This window comes from Drosophila grimshawi, unplaced genomic scaffold, assembly GCF_018153295.1.
Source record: "Drosophila grimshawi isolate 15287-2541.00 unplaced genomic scaffold, ASM1815329v1 contig_848, whole genome shotgun sequence".
NCBI classification, from domain to species: domain Eukaryota; kingdom Metazoa; phylum Arthropoda; class Insecta; order Diptera; family Drosophilidae; genus Drosophila; species Drosophila grimshawi.
In genome coordinates, this window is record NW_025063692.1 from 5,983,959 (window position 1) to 6,005,000 (window position 21,042).

At 38.2% G+C, this 21,042-nt stretch overlaps 1 protein-coding gene across 1 annotated transcript in view; it reads left to right on the forward strand.

Moving 5' to 3' along the window:
* Positions 1-2,487: 2,487 nt before the first annotated feature.
* LOC6566354 (fasciculation and elongation protein zeta-2) overlaps positions 2,488-21,042 on the forward strand; it is a 19,084-nt gene continuing 529 nt past the window's right edge. The window contains exons 1-4 of the mRNA XM_001992066.2: positions 2,488-3,179; positions 19,412-19,875; positions 19,940-20,155; positions 20,234-20,323. Of these exons, the coding sequence (XP_001992102.2) occupies positions 2,632-3,179; positions 19,412-19,875; positions 19,940-20,155; positions 20,234-20,323 (1,318 nt within the window). The 5' untranslated portion in view covers positions 2,488-2,631. The remainder of the gene's footprint in view (positions 3,180-19,411; positions 19,876-19,939; positions 20,156-20,233; positions 20,324-21,042) is intronic.

Sequence of the window (21,042 nt, forward strand, 5' to 3'; positions counted from 1 at the left end):
ACACACACACACACACACACACAACTCACACACACAGTCAAGCTTTTAACGGCAAGCTGCGTGTTAAAAACAGCAGCAACACTGCAACAAATGGAAGAAAACTAAAAACATGGCACGAAAAAGCGCAAATAAATATGGCAAATAACTAACAGTTGTACAATTTATATATATATATATATATATATATATATATATATATATATATATATATATTATTTATTATTATATGTATACATATATATATATATATATATATATATTTGTGTGAGCGTACAACAAAACTCAGTAAGTTGCCTTTGATTGTTTTTGTTTTAATAGTGTGAAAACAAAAAGACATTTATTTTATACATACATCTAATATGCATAATACTAAACATATATCTTACATAATATGAGATTCCATTAAATAATTTGTACAATTTACAACTATTTAATAATTACACACTGTATTTATTTAAAACTAACACAAACAAAAAACAAAAAAGCAAAAAAAAAGAAGCAAACGAAAGAAAGTTAAGGAAAAGGCCACAAAACAATGTATTTAATTTGTATTAGTTTATTGAAAATAACAACAACCCGCACCAAAACCAATTTACGTATTGCTATAATATTTGTTACTCATTAAACATTAAACAACCGTATTATTTATGAGTTTTTTTTGTTTTTTTTTTTTTATCGAGTGTCAATTTTAATTTTTGTACTAATTTAAAATATAAATTCAAATGGAATTTACTAGACGCCATTTTCCAGTCGATCTTTTTTTTATTCTTTTTTATTTAATGCTATTATTATTAATAATTGTAAGTGTTTAAGCAAACGACTTTCGAGAAAAAGAATTTGATGCGAATGAAATTTATTTTGAATTTTAAGTGCAGTTAAGTTGAGATTTGGAGACAATGTTTTTGCATTTCTTTTTTTAGCATAAATTTATGTACTAATATTTATTTTAATATTTAATTCTTATCTAACTAAAAAAGACAAAAAAGACACACACACACACACACACACACTCACACACCCAGAATTGTACACTACTTGCAAGAAACAAACTGCTTTTAAGATACCCTGCAAAATGAAGCGAAGGAGAACATAATGTTTTAGCTTAGACTTGAAAAAAAGAAACACAATTCAACAAATGCATACATGCATGTGTGTGTGTGTGTGTGTGTGTGATAATAAATGCATATCTACACACACACACACACCTGCGCTTGTATGTTTGTATGTGCTTCTCTTAAGATATTTAACCAATCCAAAAATAAAAACAAAAGACAAAAAAAAATCGAAAAACGAAAAACAAAAAATGTTTAACAGTTCTGTTGTTGATTGCATTTCTCAAAAGCACTAAAAATGATAACCCACAGAAAATGGGCAAGAAAACAAGTCCTACTTACTACGTATATATATATATATATATATATATATATATATATATTAAAAACTAACCATATTTTTTTGACCCAGAAGCTATAACAAAAAACCCAAAAAGAAACGAATGTTAAAAACAAACAACAAAAAAATTATAATAATATTAAATTGCCGCTGGGCAGTGTGCTTCGATATTACGCAGTATAAAAACAAAAAACAAAAAAATTTAAGAAAAATAATAATATGAAATGTTAGGACTCGGACTCTAATAATGTATTATTAAATATAAATATTAATTTATATTGTAATAAAACTGAATATAAAAAAATGCAAGCTCTTTTATTGATGCAAGTGAAGATTTGAAAGGAAATTTGAATGTGGCCGCCTGCATTCGATTATTTAGCTAACGCTATCAATATGTTATCGATATCGATGTGATTAAACAATACATGGTATTTTACTGCTAGTATTTATTTTGATATCGTTTGGTATTTTGCTGGATTGCCGCATGCGGGCACACTGCACGGCATATAGTCGCAAATAAACCTTCGCCGTTCGCTTTGGTGTGTTTTGGTGTCGTCGCTGTCGTCGTCAAGCGCGTATCGTCGACTTTGCTCCGCATGTGTTTTCGCTTGTATTTTATTTGCTGCAATAACAACAATTATCAAATTGTATTAAGGCAAATAAATAACAGAAACTCAAAGTGTTTTTAGCACGCGACATATATATTCATTAGTCAGACGCTGCCACACAGCGTTTCGTTGATTGTATCGTATTTTTTTTTATTCGTATCGTATTTGTTTTTGTTTACGGTGCAGCAGCAGCCGAAGGAGGAGGAGGAAGAGGCAATAACAGTGAGAAGCAGCCAAAGCAAAAGCAAAAGCAATAGATATTTTGTGCAGATCATATATGAAAAGCGAATAGCGACAACAAGGAAAAAAGGACGGTGGGTGACAAGTGAATGCGAATTGTGCCTACAAATAGGGGTTGAAGTCACTTTTAGTACAGGTGCGAGAGAGAGAGAGAGAGAGAGTGCGAGTGAGAACTGCAAGAGTTTTGTTTTTTTTTTCGTTTGTTTGTTTGTTTGTGGTGTGTTAAAAAAAAAAAAATAAAATAAAATAAAATCAACAAAAACAACAACAACAGGCAAAAAACCGCTTGCAACTTGTTTTTAGCAAGCAGGCTAAACCAGCCCCCGCCCCCCTCCACGCCCTTGCCCCCGCACATCCACAAATTAACATCACCAGCAACCCCCCGCGTGCCATGCGTGACCTCGGCACGAAAATGGCCGAGCTTAAATTCGAGGCTCCACTGGCGAAATTCGAGGAGACAGACGAGTGGGGCGGCTGTGACTTCATCTCCAATCAGAATGCCCTCAATGCCAATCGGAATCTGAAGGATGGCAACGCCAAGCAGCAGCAGCAGGACAAATTACGCCTGCTCGAGGATGCTGTCCGTGATGCACATCTCAGCAAAAATGGCGGCGCAGCAGCAGCAGTCTCTGGCGCTGGAGCAGCTGGTTCTGGATCGGGCACAAGTGGAAATATTAGTCCCAATTGCAATACGCACAATTTGAGCGATGTTTTGGGCGATGCAACGCCGGGCGTGGGACTCGGTATCGGCTTGGGCGGCGATAGGCGGGCCGCCGACAATGTGGACAATTTCACTGAGACTTTCGGTGGCAGCCTGGAGGATCTGGTCAACACGTTCGATGAGAAGATCACCAAGTGCTTCGGCAACTACGAGGAGAATGTCGAGGAACTTGCACCCGTTCAGGTGCGCAGCCAGGAGGAGATCATGAACGAATGCCAGTGAGTATCAAATTAACATCATTGATTGCTGATTGATGGGTGATTGATTCGTGTTTGATCATTTCTGTTCATTTTATTTTATGCTATTTATTTTATTCATCATGTATATATATATATATATATATATATCATATCAAATTAAAATGATGGATTGCTGATTGATCGGTAATTGATTGGTGTTAATATATATATATATATATATATAGTTTATTTTATTCATCACTTGTATGCATTGATATGATTCAGATATGCATATAATGCCTGACTGATCCACTGATTGAATGACTGATGATTGACTGACTCATTGATTGATTGTAGCTTTATAACCTACACGACAAATTAAACAATTTGTGCTATTGGAAAATGATTGATTGTTGACTTGGTGATTGAGGGACTAAAAGGGCAGAAAAAAAACATAATTTTTATACATTGATGTGATTCATAGATGCAAATAATGACAGATAGACTGACTGATGATTGATTGACTCGTTGATTGATTGATACTTAATGACCTATAGGAGAAAAAATGAAGTAAATTCATTATTAATGGTTGAGCTTTAAGTTCAGCATTGCTTGTGACTTAAAGCTCGCCTCAAGCATAGCCTTTCAACGAAACGGTTCAGCTGAGGTTAACGGTTAACCGGTTAATCAAAAATTGCTCACCTAATAATAGGCACATAGAATAATAGACAGAAAGAGAGATAGAGAATTATACACATAGTAAAGATGTAAGAATGCAATGCGCCATCTATTTTTCCACAATTAGGCAGAGCGCATGCGTCAACCCCCAAACTCGCTGGCAACCCTGGCGCCATATAACGACGTAATCCTGATACAGGCCAAACGATAGGGGAGGGAGTAGGTGGGGTAGGGGTGAGGGGTGGCGTGTAGCATTCAACATTGTTGGATCGATAAAAGTCGACTGTCGACTGTCGTCTGACTCTTGAGACAATTTTGCTATCTACACTTTTTTTCTTCACTGCTGCATCCCAACAACAACAAAAAAGAAAACAACCCTTGACCAGCGTCTAGCGGAAGTGCAATTCCCTTCCCCCCTTTAAGGCCCCTTGTATGAGCAAAAAAAAAAAACAATAAAATACAATCAATGTTAAACTGTAACCCACTTGTCTACGATGCCGGGGGGTTGCTGGAGGCTTGGGGTTGGCGGGTGGAAGTCACATTCAGCGTTGAGTGGCGTTTGTCAAAGCAAAGCAATTCACACAAAAATAAATAAATGAAACACTGCAATTGCCTACGATTTGCGGTGCGTAAAACATAAATCATAACTCGTAACAAAAAGCGAACGAACAACAACAAAAACAACAACAAGTGACTGCCGCTGACCGCTGCTGATAAAAAGGCATTTATAAAGTGCATTTGCCTGACTCAAGCAAAGCGCATTACTTAACGAAAGAGTGCCACAGTGAGCGAGAGAGAGAGCGTGCGGAGTTTGAGTGAGAGAGAGAGAGAGATGGCTAATTGAGTTGGTTTTTATACACTGCACCCATCAAAAATAGGTAAAAAGTAGAGTATAACGATTTTGTGCAAGTGTTTGCAACAGCAAAGCATCTTTATATATTATTGATCGGGATTAACAGTCGACTCGATGGAGCATAGAGAGAGTCTTTCCATAAATACGTACTGTGCATATGCATCTTATTCTTATTCTGCCTGCCATAAGAAATGAGTCCGAGTACTTCCACGCATGCTTATATTTGAGTTTGGGAAACTCTGGCAATAACTATAATAGATTTAACAGCTGGCTGCAGGGTATATCGTAGTCGTGCTCACTTGAGTACAACATTCTTACTCCTTTTGTTTGCTGCGTTTTGTGTTTATTGTTTTTAAGCGCTCGCAATTTGCAACGTTTTATTATTTGTTTTTTTTATATATTTATTTTTTGATATTTATGTTTTTTTTTTCGATTTTGTCTTTGGCTGAAATTAGCCAATAAATTTAACAATCGCGTGCTTTATCTTTCCAAAAAATGATTTGAAATGCACATAATATTCACATTCGTGAATGATTCGTGAATGATGAATGAGGCCGAGTCTGAATATGGAATATGATCATGATGATGATGACACGCCAAGCCGAATGCAAATATGTACATATATACATGCATATACATATATATATATATATACATGTATGTATTTAGATAGCTTGTCAATTAGGCACATTCATCATGTGCATTTTGAGCTGTTATATTTTATTCATTTGCCCTGCACTCACTTCTCATACAATTTTTACTTTTCGCATAGCGCATATTTGGCGACAAATGAAATGCAAATGTTGTCTCCCTCACTCTCGTAAGCTTTCCGCTTCTGTTTAACATTGATGTTGAGAGAGCGCATTATTTACATACCGTTTACATACCTCTGTAAGAGATGCACTGCTTTGTCTATCTCACTCATACCTTAACGCACTGGCATCACTGCTTCATCTAGCGTCTTCTAACTGTGATTATCGACGCTGCGTTTATTTTTTTCTCTTTTGTTCTTATTTGCCTGGGTCGCTTGTCAATATTTACGTTACGAATTATCTTTCATTGTCGTCTTCTTCGTCATTTTTTTTTAACGAAGGTCGAGCACTGTGTGTAGGTGTGTGTGAGTGAGTGAGGCTGTGTGCAGCATACATTTGACGAAGGTCTGCAGTTGCGTAGAAAACTTTCTGCTTCTTCTGCGAACTGCATTGCTGCAAGTTTTTTTCTGTGCTGTTGTTGTTGGATCAGTTCTCTGTTTTTGGTGTGCTCTGCAAGAACACGTTTAATTACAACAACCACAACAATAACAAGAACAACAAGAATAGCGAATGCAACATTCTTACACTGAGCAAATGGCAATGTGTAATCTCAGTTTTTATCATATTAATCGCTGGATGACTTCAGAAAAGTAATCAACGGAAATAATTTACGTATTGTAAATGTCAATTGCGTATTATTTTCGACCAACTTTGAAATCAAGTTAAGCTTTGCATATTTCATGTACATATATGTATATATATATATATACATATGCATGAGAAACCAAAATTTAATGGCAGCTCATTATAGCTGTCAGTTGTTGTTTTTGTCGTTGTTGTTGTTGTTGTTGCATGCGATGGTGACATAAAAACGACCGCATTTGTGTGCCACTTAAAAAAAAAATTTTAAAAAATAAGGTGCTGACCAAATGTGCCAATGCAGCCCGTTTGGCGAACAGTTGTGGGCCCGCTTTCCGGTTTACTGCCAGCCACTCAGACACTTCAAGCCAATCCAAGCATTTTTCATTTGACCACAGCGTGGGACACGCGTCGCGACAATACACTCAGAGAAAAAAAAAACACAAATTTTATTGATTGCTGTCAATTGGTTAAGCAGTACAAATTCATCAGTAAGCTGCAGTCGCAGGCTTTTTGACTTTCTTTAAGCATCACTCATTACTCAATGTTTATGTGACTCAAAAAATGTCCATAATTCAAAGTCTGAATGACTCAGCCGTTTTGTTCTTTGACATAATAAAATATGATAATTATAATGAAAAAAAAAACAAAACTAAATTTGTAGTGGAAAAAAACATAAAAATTATTTGGGACTCAATTTGGAAAGTATTTTATTTTCTCGAGTGGTTTTCCTTCGTCGTTTCTATTTTGTCCCAGTGTAGCAACGGTTTACACTCTTCAGCAGGCGTTGACATAACCGATTTGAGTTGAGTTTGTCGCAACTTTTATTTTCTTCGATTGCATTTCTTTTCTTTTCTTTTCTTTCCTTTTCTTTTTTTGTATACTCTTTTTTCCATTTCTTTTGTCATGCAATTTGCTGATGCAATTGCTGCAGCAGCCTTGGCGCTGACTGAGTCTGGAAGTGGACACTGGAATTGGAAGTGCGACTGGAAGCGCTGCCCAAACTGAAGCTGCAGCTGTCCCAGCTGGCGACCTACTTTTCCCACAAGGTTCAATGTCCTGTCGCCAAGTCCTGACTGTGTAAATGAACAAAAAAAAAAAATAGAAAAAAAAGAAGAGAAACCCGTTTTAGCCAAAATCGTTGGGATTCTGTCTTGTTTTTTCTTTTTAAGCCTGTCAAACTAAAGAAGAAACATTTTTAATTTTGTTGTCAAATGTGATTTGGGTGCTTTTATTTAAGAGAACCCTATTTCGCACTCAATTTATCACAGTGTTGAGCATTTATTTAATCGTTTCATTTAATCAAAGAGAGAGCTTAAAATTCTTTCTGTTTTTAAACAAGTTTAGAACCCCAAATTCTGCCAATTTGCCACTCCTGCGAAATCTCGAATTACGAGCGGGCTTAATCAATTATGAAAGGTGGCTGCTTTTAAACTATATATATAATCGATTGGGTGCATGTTATATATACATATTTACAAAAAAAAAAGGAGGTTGAGTTGGGGGTGGGCCACATTTGCAGGAAGTTGATGTGTATCCTTGAAAAGAGTGCAGTAAACAACAACAAGCGGAAAGCTGAAGAAGAACAGAAGAACAGAAGAACACCACATGTCCTGACTAAAACAATAATCAAACTGTATAAATATAGACAGGGGTAGTTTCGCAACAGCTAAAACCACCCATCCACCCCAAATTGAGGGTCGTATGAGTCATGCACAGAAGGCACAACATGGCGTATGCGTGTTACGAAACACACACTGGAAAGGGACAATGGGCGGGGTGGCGAGGGGCAAGGGGAATGCAGGAGCTGACAGGCCTCAGCTGTGTTGTCAGTAGACCTCTCTCTTCCCCGCCCAATCCGAACCCGAACCCGGGCCCATTCGCCGTTCGCCATAGTTTAGGGTTGCCATCGCTGTTATTATTGGGGGTTGCCTGAAAGTCATTTCCTGCCCAAGTGCAAAATTGCAAAAGGACATTAACCTCTTTTGCACTGTGCACTCTGCTCTGTGGCCAGCCACAGCTAATTGTCCCCTGTTGTTGCATGCACCACAAACAACAATGCTACCAAATAAACAGTTGTGCAGCTATTCTACAATAGCCCGAAATCGATCCATGGAATTTCAATAAAAAACCTAACTACAAATGTAGAATATATTAAAAATGCCTTTGGTTGTCATCGCTGTTTAAATTTTAACTCGAATTCCTATAACGAAATACCTTTGAAAACGAATGGAATTTACAATATGGAATGTTTTTCAACTCCATCTTATCCAAGCTAAATTTGCCGTGACTCGAAACCAACTCGAAAAATAGCAAAAAATTCGATAAGTAAATTTCCAATAAAGTGAAATTATTGTTAAAATATAACAATGCACAGCATTTGATTATAATATTTGCCAATTGGATTCAGCTGTAAAACAACCGAAGGCAACATTGTATAAATATGTATCTATGTATCCAGATACAAACGTGTAGCCACAGATACAGCTACAGATACAAATGACTAATCAAGAGAGGCTCTCGCATGTCTCAAAATAAAAACAAAAAACAAAAAAAAAAAACGGCAAATCGACAAATGCCGCCGGCAATTACATCATCATCAGCAGCAATAGCAATACTCAGAGAGAGCGAGAGAGAGAGACAGAGAAATAGAGAGAGAGAGAGAGAGAGGGAAAAAACTGTCAAGGACAACGCCAAGCCGGCGGCGGCAACAAACGAGCAAAAATAAAATGTTTGCGTTAAATGCTGGCATCAGAAATACAAATTGTTGAAATTGCAAAGGGTTTCGAGTTGGAAATGAAATGAAATCAAATAAAATTGAATTGCCAATATGCCTGATGGCCATATTGGCCATGCTATAACCCTTCCCCCCCCCCCCCACCACCCCCCCCCCCCCCATCTCCCCCCCTGCCCCCCCCCTACACCCCCACTTCTGTCCCCCCCACCCCCACCCCCCCCCCCCCCCCTAAGCCCCCCCCTCCTCCCCCCCCCCCCCCCCCCCGCCCCCCCCCCCCCCCCCCCTCCCCCCCCCCCCCAAAAACCCCCCCCCCCCCCCCCCCCCCCCCATTCCCCTCCCCCCCCCCCCCCGGGGCCCCCCCCCCCGCCCCACCCCCCCCTCCCCCCCGGCCCCCCCCCCCCCCTTCCCCCTCCCCCCCCCGACCCCCCCCCCCCCCCCACCCCCCCCCCCCCCAAAAGCACCCCCCCCCCCCCCCCCCCCCCCCCCCCCCCCCCCCCCCCCCCCACCCCCCACCCCCCCCCCCCCCCCCCCCCCCCCCCCCCCCCCCCCCCCACACCCCCCCCCCTCACCCCCCCCTCCCCCCCCCCCCCCCCCCTCCCCGCCCCTCGCCCCCCCCCCGCCCACCCCCCTGGGCCTCCCCTCCCCCCCCCCCCAGCCCCCCCCCCCCCCCCCCCCCCCCCCCCCCCCCCACCTCCCCCTTTAAGCTAGATTGTTCAGTTGATAACTGCAATTTAATATTAATAATCAAAATTGGCTGATCGCTGATGACTCATACAAATTCGGCAGGTTTCACACATTTATAAAAGATACTTGCAAACTATATGATTATAAATGAAATGAAATTAACCGATTAATCGGTTATTAAGAATCAGTCATAATCTTATATATGCCCTTAAGCGAAATTAACCCTATTGAAACCGAAACCAGATTCGACATTTGCCGGTTCGTTGATGGGCAATCAAAGTGCAACTAAAACCGTTGACGAAATTGCATAACCGTTACCCGTTAACCGATTGAAGCACTCAGCAAAAGAACCGAAACTGATTATTCGATATGATTTGAGTTGATTTTGTAATCAATGCCAAATTTGTAAATGATTTTGACACGAATTCAAAGAACAAAACTATAGAAATTCAAGCAGCAAGCTTAATTGGAATTGCGTAACACACTTTTGTTGCGCAGTGTATTTAATATTTAAATCAAATTGCACATTTCTTTGGGCTTAAACTTAACTCAGGCTGTGGGCAATTTTGAGAAACGTTTTCAAACATCGATTGAAATGATTTGAATTGAAATGAATTGTATTGAATGGAATTGTCTGAAGTGCGGCATTTTCCTATTTATTTTTCCCTAAGAGGGCCAATTGGCAAAGTGTGTTGGTTGGTTGGTTGGTTGGATTGATTGATTGATTGCTTGATTCGCTAAATAGAGGCATACATAATGATCATTCGAGTTTTGGCTTAAAGTTTTTTGGCCTCTGCCTCTGCCTCTGCGGTTGTTTTGGCCGTTTTCTGCATTTATGGGCCACATAACTGCTGACAAGAACAGCAAATTCATTTCATTTGGCATTGTTAGCTGCAAATGGAAGCCATAGAAACGGTTTTCACCTCGCTACCGTCCTCACTTCTCCGCTCCGCTTCGCTAATGGCCTATTTATAAACCAAGTAAGAATGCACAAATCGAGTGAGCCTCGACTAGTGAATACCCTGCACTCAGCTCTAAAACAAAATCTTTTTTCTTTCTCGAAAACAATTCTCCGTTGATTCAAGATGATTTTGATTTCTTTTTAACATGTTAGCAATCGGTATCGGTATCGGTATCGATTACTACTCTGGTTTGTCAATTATTATTTAATAATATCTGTAAATCGTTTGATCTTCACATGATTATGTATACTTATGAAATTGGCAGTTCAGTCTTCGTTGTCCATGTAGCATTTGAGGTATGGTTGATGCCTCCATCTCGACCTGATCGAGGCCCTTCAGCTTAATGCAGTATGTGAGGCGACCCAAAATCTTTTCAACCTCCAGGTCGGGATCGAAACTGGACCAGGACCCGGACCAGGTTGGCTACTGTCTACCGCTGCAGTGATCCCAGCCTTGGCAATTTGGATAGCTTCACCATAATCCTCACACTTTAGATAGCATTCCACTAAACCACTTCTTACACAAACTGTTTGCGATTTTGTGTACTTCATTTGAATTCACATTTCCACTTTTTCTGAAAAGATCTTTTCGTTTGAAATGCACTTTGACCACACAAACAATTATTGTTCAACTACTTTGTTTATGAAATTGAAATGCTTTTGAATTTTAATCGGTAATGTTACAGTTCCAGTTCCAGTTGCAGTTGCAGTTGCAGTTCCAGATCCGGTTTGACATCCAGCTCTTGCATATCTATAAGAATAAGTATTCAAATCAGTTTCGAACCCTTGGCTTGGTTCTCAGCAAAGGAAGAGCAGCAAATTGAATGCTAAACGATTGTCAGCATTTGTGTTCCCATTTTATGTATCTGTATCTGTATCTGTATCTTTGTCATTTGTATCTGTGTGTGTGTGAGTGTGTGAGTGTGTGAGTGTGTGTGTGTGTGTGTGAGTGTGTGTGTGTGTGTGGTGCCAACGCGTAGTGTGAACAACTAAATTTAGAATATATGCTTTAAAGTGTTTGTTTGTTGCATTTACGTGTCTAGTTTCGGATTTGGTTTTCAGTTTTCCCATTCACCTTCCCCTACCCCCCCCCCCCCACCCTCCTCCTCCATAACATTTTCCAGCATAACAATGCATATATATATATATATATAGCTAAAAATTATATGTATTTATATTTATAAGTTTTTAGTTATTTAGTCAGTCATGTTTTGGGGTCGCACAGCGCCAACTTTCACACACTGAATGAAAAGCATCGAAACTCCCTTCGACTCAACAATACTCTACTCTACGCCAGTGTGGCAGGCCATGGCCATATCAGCTATGTCATCTAGTTTGTTATGCTTGGATTATGTTTAGATTGCCAGATTAATAAATCTATATAGTTAAAATCGATAGATAAAAGAGGAATAGGATAGAAATTGGAATAGGATTGGAATTGGATATTAAAGGGATCAGAATGGGATAGGAAAGCGATGTGAATAAAACAGGAATAGGATAGGAATAGGATTTGATAAGAATAGTATACGAAGAGGATAGGAATGGGATAAGAATAGGATAAGAAAATTGAAGGAATTGTATAGAAATAGCATAGATATAATAGTTGACAACCAGATGCTTATTTCGATGCACTCATGACAATTATTATGTTTCAAACAGGGTATCAAATTGGAATTTGAAAAAACAGTTACAGCATCAATATTATTCTATATTATATTATATATATATATCATTATTATAACTGAACCGAATACCGAACAAAATGCAATCCATAACCATAACCATCCAAAAGACGATTCAAATACTTCAGCAAAAAACATCATTTAATTATGAAAAAAAAAAACGAGGTGAACAAAACGATAAATAATTATTGCATTTATTGTTAATTAATAACCAGTAAATAGGGCCTACATAATTCGGCAATGCGGCAAACACTCCCTTTCGCAACATCTCTGGTTCCCTTTTGGAATGTTTGTGCCGCGCTTGAGTGAAAATTGTACGTGTGAACGAACCCCGCAGCGAACAGGCAACCAAAAGCCAATCCCCACACCCAGAGCCAGACTCACACATAGAGAGAGAGAGAGAGAGATAGAGAGGGAGTTAGAGTTAGAGAGTTGGAGAGAAAGAGAGAGAGAGAGAGAGAGAGAGACCCATTACCAGTCCCAAAACCAGACTCAAACACAGACACAACACTATCACTGTTGGCCAAGATGAAGCTAAACAATATATTCAAAGCATTGCATAAAGTATATTAATTAATAAACGGGAGCTTATCATAAAAGTTATACACATTTGATTTAAGTAGTGTTTAATGATTATAAGGTTTGTTGTTTTTTGTTGGCTTTTGCTTTTTGCTTTTTGTTTTTTGCTTTTTGTTTCTGTTTTCGTTTTCGTTTCATTCATCTCTATATATTTAAACTTAGCTTTCAGGTTTGCTTCCGTTTCGTTTTCAGTTTTGCTGCCAGTGAAACGTTTACGAACGAACAAATGAAATGCTTTTTGCTGTCAGCTTTTATGCTGCATTGTTTGCCAACATTAATCTTTGTTCCGCCAAAAAAAAAAAAGAAAATGAAAAGAGAGTAGAACTGTTGTAGTCGTGAGTGCTCGACAAGCAGATACCCTCGAATCTTCAAGTCTTCACCTATCCATAACACGTACATGTTTTAGATATTCAAATCAACTGATCAGCCGATCTTAAATAAATAGAAAGATATATTATTGAAAATATGATTTTTATTGTTAACGGATATTCGATTTATATCGATATGCGCGAAGCGGGGAGTGTTATCGATAAAATGTAATCAATTTCACAAGAAACAATGCATTTTTTATGATCAGCGGAGATCAGCTTGCTCAGAGTTGGACATGGCTAGATCGCATCGGTTGTTGATGCTGATCAAGTATATATATATATATATATATATATATATGTCAACTATGGTGTCTGGGTCTGTAACATAAACTGGCACAACTTCATCATTACTTTTTGCATCCAGGTTGTATGGGTTCAGTGCATAAAAAGGTATCCAGTATCTTTTGCAAGTTTGTATCTGTATCTGCAGCTGTGACTGCGACTGTGACTGTCTCTGTATCTGTATCTGTATCTGTATCTGTATCTGTATCTGTATCTGTATCTGTATCTGTATCTGTATCTGTATCTGTATCTGTATCTGTATCTGTATCTGTATCTGTATCTGTACCTGTATCTGTATCTGCATCTGTGTCTGTATCTGAATCTGTTGTGGCAACGTATTAGAAAGTTGTGCATTGTATTCATTGCGACGGACAGGAAGAAAGTAAAACTCGAATAAAAATTAAATCAAATCAAATGTAAGCAAAAACTATAAATGCGTTATCCAAATGACAAAAGAAAAACCGTAAGAAAAAAACAATAATAAAAAAAAGAAAATGGAAAAGGAAAAGGTGAATGAGAAAAAAATGTAGAAAAGTCAAGTGAATGATGAAATGCTTCACGTTGGCGTCTGAATGAATATTCATCATCATCACAATCATCATGATGATCACGAACTGGCTAATGATAATGATGATGTGGCACTGCTCACTGCTGACTGCTGACTGCTGACTGCTGCTGATTCACCAGTTGTGGACACAAATTGATTGCGTTATCTAAGTACCGCAATTAAAATTCATTAAAATATTTACGCATTCATTTTCGTATGGAGGAATGGGGCATGTTTTGTTGTTTCTTCGAGTTTTGAGGCATGAGCTCATTTCGTGGGCGTTGCTCGCTAAAAACTCAAACTCAAATTGAAATTGAAATTGAAATTGAGCTGCTAATTGTCGCTCAGCTAGAAAACAACAAACACACACAGACAGACAGACAGACAGACAGATGGACAGATGGCAGAGAGAGGAGCTCTCGTCATATCGGTCAGGGCTAGACCCCAAACCAAATAAGCCAGATAATGCAGCCAGCGGCATGTGGAAAGAGTTCAGGGTTCATTCAATTGCTACTTGTTGTATTTGTTGTTTCTATTGTTGTTGTTGTTGTTGTTGTCGTTGTTGTTGCGTTGATTTGAACGATGGCGATAAGTGCCCCATTGCCATATAGCCACAGCCATAAAGATAGCGATGAATGATGCTCGATGCGCCAAGAATGTCTTAATTGCGGCGATGATGGAAATTTCTATTTGAAAAGTGTGCCGAAAGAATGAGACAGAGAGACAGAGGCAGACAGAGAGACAGACATACAGAGAGAGAGAGAGAGAGAGAGAGAGAGAAGAGTGATGAAAACTTTGGTTTGCTCTGCAAAATTTGTCTTCCAACTGAATGCGGCTATTGATATCAAGTTATCAATAATATCAATTGCAAATAACGTGCCTGCTGTCAAACCGGAACCGGAACCGGAACCATTAACCGATTCAAAATTCAGAAACGGAACTGATCGAATCACTATATCCCAATAGCTGTCAATGGAACGATCGATCTCTCGAAAGTTTTGTCTGAATTGAACTACTTTTTTGTTGAACTAATTATTCGAGCCAAAACTCAGCAATTCCGCAAATTGTCGTCTGGCTGTGGATAATCTGTAATTTACCTACGAAAATCGTTCTTTCTTTTATTGTTTTCCTCAAATTATTTTCGATTCGGGACACAACTTTGAAAACACTAGTTTGACATTAATCACGAAGCATATAATAAATATGTTGCTTAAAATATAAATAGTGACTTAATTCATTTGTTTTCTTTTCCAGTTTCTGGTTCTCATAATTTCAATTATATCAGCGTATATAGAATTATTTAGAATATGACTAATTGATGACTTAAGTCTGCGAAAATCTGCTTTACCATTTTCAATATCAAAGTGTTCATTCCATGTCATATATATTTCTGTGTGTTGTTTCTGTTTCTTCACTGCGAAGCGGAAATGTTCGCTCACAATAATCTATTAAATGGGGGCTGTATAATAATAATATAAAATAATATAAAGAGTTCATATCACACACACTCGCCCCTTGTGTCCGTTACTGTATTGTGCCTTTGCCTCATCAAGGGGCACCATATGCAAATGTTGACACGAATTCCGAATGCACTACACTACTACACCGTAAAAAAAGAAACAGATATAATATAGTATACATACTATATACAAGTTGAAAACTGGCTAAGAGCTAATTACTAAAGTTGGCTTATTCGAGTGCAGGCAGAACGCTGAACGACGCTCCAAATGCTTGGCCCACACAACACAACTAGTCAGCATATATATACATATATATATATATATATATATATATATATATATATATATATATATATATATATATATATATATATATATATATATATATATATATATATACATACCATATAGACTATTCTGCAGATTGTAAAGACCTACATAGAAATGATATTGGCGGCCTCGACACATGCCACAAAATAACCCCATTCCCCCAATTGCCATGCACCATTTACGTATATGCATATATAGTAGATATATACATACAAATATGTGTGTGTAGGTGTGTGTGTGTGTGTGTGTGTGTGTGTAGGTGTAGCTGTATGGGTGTGCTTGTCTACACATATATTAATCTACCTGACGCATTTCCCTCGAGTGTCGCAAACGCTTTGTGCGCTTCGCTTATTTCGCACATTTTTCATCTTTGGCCTTTGCTTGCTGTTGATGTTGATATACCCTGTACTTGTGCAGCACATTGTGCATTTTGGATTACATGTATACGATCTAAATTAGCTCGATTACCAATGCTCCAAGCCTTGTTTCATTTAACATATGAACAAGATATTTTCTAGTTTTCAGCACTTTAGTCTATTTTTAAGTTGGGTTTGCTTATACTCTGTACCCTCGCACAAATGGGAATTTGTTAACCTGTACAGGGTATTTCATAGCCAGTCGTGTGTGTATGCGTTGTTGTCTTTTACTTTATTTACTTTGCTATTTTTATACTCTTGCTGAGCGGATTATCGATTGCCTATAGAAAGTGTAACATTTTCCGGAAAAGATCTGTCCATAATATATATATATATATATATATATATATATATATATATATATATATATGTATTGCTAAAGTAACTGATAATATATATATATATATATATATACATATATAGCTGCCCATATTAAATATATATAAATGAAGATAATTCAGATGCTTCCCGTAGCAACTTACGATCGGTGTTAGATGGACTCCGGTCTGGAAGGGTATGCAATATTCTAGTATAGAATAGAGCTGTTGTTTCTTTGTTTTTAATATTATTTTTGCTGCAGGCAGAAATGTATTTTCGTGATTTGTATTTACACATGGCAAATGGCGAAAATCCAACAGAAATACAAATTGAAAGCCAAATAAAAAGTACAACCGACACAAGACAACCGACATAATTCATTTCCAGCGAATCGAAACAGCGTCAAGCAGACCAACAACAACAACAACAACAGAACAACAATTAATAAAAAAATTAATTGAAACACAAGCAAATACCACAAATTCCTCACACGAACGTCATTCAATATGCCTGCAGTGAGCGGAAGTACAAAATGTGCCTATCGTTGCCAGATGGATGCAAGTGTTGTACAAAAAAAAAAAAAAAAGGAAAGGAAATCAGCACATAAAACACAGACAACTCTTTGGAAATGGTAACACTTCAGAGTCAGAGTTGTGATCGGTGCTCGTTTCAAGTGATCGTTAAAAGTTACTCGTTGCAACTACTCTTTACTCTTTACGCATACTGGTTAAGAGTTACTCGTTATAATTACTCGTTTTGAGTTATTGGAGTAGAGTTACTCAGTAGGAGTATTCCTTACTACTAAACTGTAAAAGTTAGTAGTTTGTACTACTCGTTAAAAGCTACTCGCTAATAGTTAGTCGTTAGTTACTCGCTTCTCCTCAAAAGCTAATCGTTGACTTTCTTTTTGAACATTTCTCGTTACAAGTGTTGCTCGTTACAACTGATTGTTAAGAGTTACTCGCTGCCGCTACTCGTCAAGAGATCGATAATCTTGAAAATCAACTCGCTGATAGCCGTAAACAATTCAGTTGATTATTTATTTGGAAGTATGCGGCCCAAGTAACTCGCTCTGATATTCTCATTGCAATGAATGTATTGCCATAAGATAAGCTACAATTTAAGCAATATTCAGAGCGCAGCAAGCTGTGGCAAAAGTGCGAATTCCTTCAAAATATCAACAACAACATCATCATCGGCATTATCAGTTGAGATTGTGCTGCAAAATCGCTCAAGTGTAAAATGCTCATCATCAACAACAACAAAAACAACAAAAACAACAACAGCAGCAGCAACAACAAAAACAACAACAACAGCAGCAACAACAACAACTGCAACAATAAATCGACACCAGTCAATTACTCAAATGTGGAGCATGAATAATTATTAGAAGACAAAACAACAGACAACAATTAACAATTAACAGCGACAACAGCCACAAACAAAAAAATACATATAAACAACAATAGAAGCAGCAGCAACAACAAGAATAACAACAACAACAACAACAACAACAAAGAAACACTGGCAATTAAATGATTGGCATTGATCGTGAAATTTGATAGCTATTGTTCGCCACATAGAAACAAATTAGCATACTCTCAGACAAACTGTCTGACTGACACACAATGCCAAATTCTGCTGAACTGGGAAACTGCGAAACTGCGAAACGGGGATACTGGGGAAACTCTGGGCAACTCTGGGCAACATGCCAATAAAATCCAATTGCAATTTGAGACACTCGTCGACGCCATTTGTTCGCATACCCTGTAAACAGTTGCAAGCAAAATATTGTGCTTGAAATAAGTTGACTTTGAGATGCTAACCAGATGGATTTAAGAACTTTAAGCACTTCAAAGCAAATCGTAATCTCTGAGACAAACTACTTGATTGAAGCAATAAGTACTGATAAAGAAATACAATCGTATTTAGACAGGAGGTGTCAACCCTGAATCGAGAACCAATTAATGGCACATTTAGTACCATAACTGTTCCATAAAACTGAACAAAATGTGGAACCAATTCATAATCCTTAGCTGAACCGAAATCAGAATCAATTTGTCATCTTAACTTAGGCCAAACAACTATTACAATCAATAAGTTTTGATGTCGGACAGAAACTTAATTGCAACTCATTTACAGGATATCTGCCAGCGCAGCAATCTGAGAACTGAACCGAACTGAACTTCTGCATTCAGCTGCAATCTTAATTGCATCTAATTTGCATGGAGTGACGGCCTAATGAGACATTTTATTTGCCAGCAAAGAGTGCAACCAAGCAGTGCCAACACATATACAACACTCAGGACTAGGAGGGGTTCTAAGGGTAGTCTACCCAGCACCCTTTTTGGCCTGGCATCTTTATCAGCTGCTTACTTGGCCTGGCCTCTTTGTCAGCGGCAGTCAACAGTCGTCGAGGCACTTGCCAGTTTATTGTGCCACTTTTGTCTGCCTCTTTTTCGTCTCATTCTTCTTCTTGTTGCTGTTGTTGTTTGTTGCTGCTGCTGTTGCTGCTGCTGTTGCTGCTGCTGTTGCCTTTTATTATTTTGCTGTTGAGCCAGTTTCACATTGGTATTTTTGTTGCTGGCTGTGGGCGCAATATGAAACATTCGCTCATCTGGAATTAATAGGCAACAAATTCTTTTCCATCTTGTGTGTAAATTTATGATACATATTTGTATAAAGGAATTTTCAACCATTCCATAAGTGAGCACTGTTTGTGTGTTTATAGAAATATTGCTCTGCTATTGCTACTGCTAAGCGACAAAAAACTACGCGGGAGCATAGCATTTTCAAGCACTGTAAAAACATGCTCATTTCATATTTATAATTTATTTTCAAGCACTGTAAAAACATGCTAATTTCATATTTATAATTTATTTAATCCTGTCTCATCAGAATGCTGATATTTGCGTAATATTTAATAACAGCTCTAGAGAAAATAATATATTTTTCTTTGTTTTTGTTGCTCTTGCTTTGCAGAATGTGGTGGACCATAACTGGTAACTTTGGCAACATTCTGCCCATAGACTGGTCCAAGTCGTACACTCGCCAGATGCATATGCCGACTTTGAATCTGGGCCAGAATCGTACAAAGCAGCGCAGCCAGCAGCAGCAGCAACAGCAGCAGCAGCAGCAGCAACAACAACAATCACCACACAAACAACAACAACAGCAGCAACAAAATGCACAAACACCTGTGGATGAGTTCAATGATTTGGCCAGCGAGGATGAGGCTGTGGCAAATGATCTGGATATGCATGCATTGATATTGAATGGCCTCAATGGGGATGTCGATGAGCCAATTAAATCCGTCGAGGAGGTGATCAAGGAGATCGATGACATCATGGATGAGGCGGACAGTCCATTGGATGAGCCCGATCACTGCGATTCCGAGGTGATTGAGAAGGCACGCGAAGTGCTCGGTGCGCCCCTCTATGCAGAGAGTAAGTGTCAATAATCAGCAATCAATAAACTAGAATTAATAAACATAATTCTAATTCTCATTAGAATTGCAATACTTGAGCAGCACACAGCTGAATGAGCTGTATATGGAGATGGAGATGCTCATCCAGGAGCTGAGCGAGACGCTGATCAATGAGCTGGCGCTGCGCGACGAGCTCGAGTACGAGAAGGAGCTGAAGAACTCCTTCATATCCCTGCTGCTGGCAGTTCAGAACAAGCGTCGACAATATCATGTCGAAAAGAAGCGCGGCAAATTCCAAGGTACAAATTACATAATATACCATATATATATATATATATGTGCATAATATTAATGTCAACATTTCTTGCACTTCACAGGACCAGAGCCGAAATACTTGACCACAGTCATACCGTATCATCTGGAGAATGGCACGCCCAACAATCAATCGCTGCAGGTTTTGATCAAAAGTAAGTCCTAACAGGATAACAGGATGGACACAGGAATTATAGCAAATAAACATTAAAGCTGAATACTTCAGTTTATGTTACTAGGACACGTGCTATTCAAATTTCTTTGTAAAGTAATTCAATAGAGATATATCCAATTCCATAAGGTTTATTGTCATGTTGAACTGGCCTCATTCACTGTCTTTCTAACTGGATAAATCTATTTAGAAAAGTCTGTCTTTGTAGGAGAATTCATAAATAATTATAATCAGTAGTGCCTAAGCTTTAATCTATAAATCTATCTATATTAATCTGATCTATAGGATAGCTTATAGTTATACATTGATAGTTTTTACTGCCGTTTCGCATGCATATATTGATTTTGAATGAGTTGTGTGTATTTTTAGGATTATTTGTTTGTTCATATCGTCTTTTGGATAAATTAGACTTATCTTTCAGACTGTCGACGCCTATGCGGATATATCATCTATCATATAACTCCTGTTTTTTATTAAAATCGCAAAAATGAACGAATACTGAATGGTATTTTGATGTGTGAAGAGTCACTGTATAGAAGTTAATATGGAGTTTTAGACCTTTGTTGGCAATAACAGCTGTGTATCCTTTGGCATTAATAGACTTGAATCGAATCGTTGCATCATCTTTCCTTAAAATCCATCCAATTCACGCCTAAGGAACAAACCGATTTTCTTTATCATATAGGATAATGATGGGGCTTT